The 1,976-nt window shown below is 43.5% G+C and overlaps 1 protein-coding gene across 1 annotated transcript in view; it reads right to left on the bottom strand.

Annotated features, from left to right (window-relative positions):
* The window catches only part of umad1 (UBAP1-MVB12-associated (UMA) domain containing 1), a 3,866-nt gene extending 3,103 nt beyond the window's left edge, over nucleotides 1–763 (bottom strand). The window contains exons 1-2 of the mRNA XM_015402156.1: nucleotides 739–763; nucleotides 515–600 (exon numbers count right to left, since the gene is read on the bottom strand). Coding sequence (XP_015257642.1) covers nucleotides 515–600; nucleotides 739–763 — 111 coding nt within the window. The remainder of the gene's footprint in view (nucleotides 1–514; nucleotides 601–738) is intronic.
* Nucleotides 764–1,976: the final 1,213 nt, after the last annotated feature.

Raw genomic sequence — 1,976 nt, 5'->3', positions numbered from 1 at the left:
CCCTTTAATTATTAAAGTGATTCTTTCTAAACTGATTCTGATTCCTGGTTGATGGGACAGGTGTTGTGAATGAAACGGTGCCCAGCTTGAAAGAGCTCCTGTGTGTCTCTGAATGTGAGCATTGATGACTGAAAGACATCTTCTGCCTCCATTTATCTGTTTACTACAGTCTGTTGGATTCATGTTCATGTGGATTTAAAGACATTTCAATTAGTGGAAGAAAATGGAGGAGGGAATATAGAAAAAATAAATAAAAATCAACCAAAACTTTTGCGACCCTCATGCAGTACCTCTGTGGCCCCCTAGGGGTCGTGGACCCCCTGTTGAAGACCTCTGAATTAAATGATATGACTGTATTTGTGTGTCTGATGTGTTTTAACCAGGTATCCTTTAAAGGTGTTTAAGGTCCAGCAGGTAGAGAGAGACACGGCATCACTACCACAGAGCGACGGCAGCATCACAGCAGGCTAACCGGGAGCTAAATCTAACGCGCTGTCCTGCAGAAGCGGCTCACCTTGGATGGCTGGACGATGACGTTTGTAGACGGCTGGGAGACGTTCACCGTCTGACTCCTCTGCTTTTGTTCGTTTACAGTCTCTCCTGCAGGGGAAGGAGAACAGAATCAGACACACAACAAGTGATAAACTCCAGGTTTCTGTTAGCTTCTGACTTCCAACCACTAAAATCTACCTCAACTTTCAACATTCGGACCCAGGATCTAAAATCCTCCTTTCTCACCACTAACACTGAGAACGCCGCTCATTATTAAAGGTCAGAGGTAAAAACGTCTGCAGCTTCATCGTTCTGCAGATTTGGCTTCAGCTGCTGATGTCCTGACCTGATGGCGCCTCCTCAGATCAGGAAGTTAACAGGAAGTTCAGCTGCAGCTGCAACCCTTTTAGGCTCCGCCCAGTTCAGCATCAGCAGGAGCATTAATCCCTGTTGACCCATCCGACCAGTCAGCGGTCGCCAGAGCAACAGGCAGACCATCAGCAGGCGGCCGATTGTTCCTCCCTTATGTGTCCTGGGGGTGAACATCACAGACGCTGCGTGTCCCGAGCCCGTGACATCATCAATGACCCCTCACCCCTCCCACCATGGACTGTTCTCCCTGCTGCCCTCTGGGAAGAGGCTTCCCAGCATTCAATGCAGGACCAGCAGGTTCTGCAGCAGCTTCTTCCCCACCGCCATCACACTGAGGAACTGTTGAAATAACGCTGAATGATGTCACAGACTCTGCATCACACTGATGACACCAAACCAAAACTCTGCATCATATATATTAATGCTCTGAACTTCCAGATCAATGTGTTTTTGCTCCATTTTTCTCCCACACTGTTTACATTTGATCACTGCTGCACTTTAAGGAATAGAAATGTTTATTTACTTTCTGAAAGCTCAAAGTTGTCTAAGTCTATTAACAGTTTGCTGCCTGAATCTGCTGCAGTCGCATGAAAAACAGACATTTTTTTGTTTCAGTTTTTAAGAAACGACTGAAACTAAAACATCTGAGTGAATCTATCAGTAATTAGTGCTGAAAGCATCAAATATGAATGATTTTCATCACCTGCTGATTATCCTGTAGTTTAAATCAGATATTCTGATGATAATCGACTCTATTTATCTATTAAAGGAGCCAAATGAAGAGATTAGACTGCAGGCATTAATTAAACACATTAAAAGCTGGATGATGTTTCAATTCCCTGCTTTTAAATTCAGATAAAACTGATAAACAGCCTCTTCACCGGGTTTAATGAGTCAAAATAAGTTTCAGTTACCATAAAAACATGTTTAGTAACACCATCAAAACGTAACCAGACTGTTTCCTTTAAATGAGTCACATGCATTTTTGCTTTTCTTGATGACATCATCAGATTGTGCAGTTAGCAAATGTGACCTCTGGATTAAATCCAGTCACATGTGGATTAAATCATATCCTGACCACTAAAAGCAGCGGATACCAGAGGAGTCGAGTA

The sequence above is a fragment of the Cyprinodon variegatus genome, unplaced genomic scaffold, assembly GCF_000732505.1.
Source record: "Cyprinodon variegatus isolate N-32 unplaced genomic scaffold, C_variegatus-1.0 Scaffold1308, whole genome shotgun sequence".
Taxonomy (NCBI): Eukaryota; Metazoa; Chordata; class Actinopteri; order Cyprinodontiformes; family Cyprinodontidae; genus Cyprinodon; species Cyprinodon variegatus.
The sequence above is the reverse complement of the archived record's forward strand: the minus strand, read 5'-3'. Positions and strand labels throughout refer to the sequence as shown.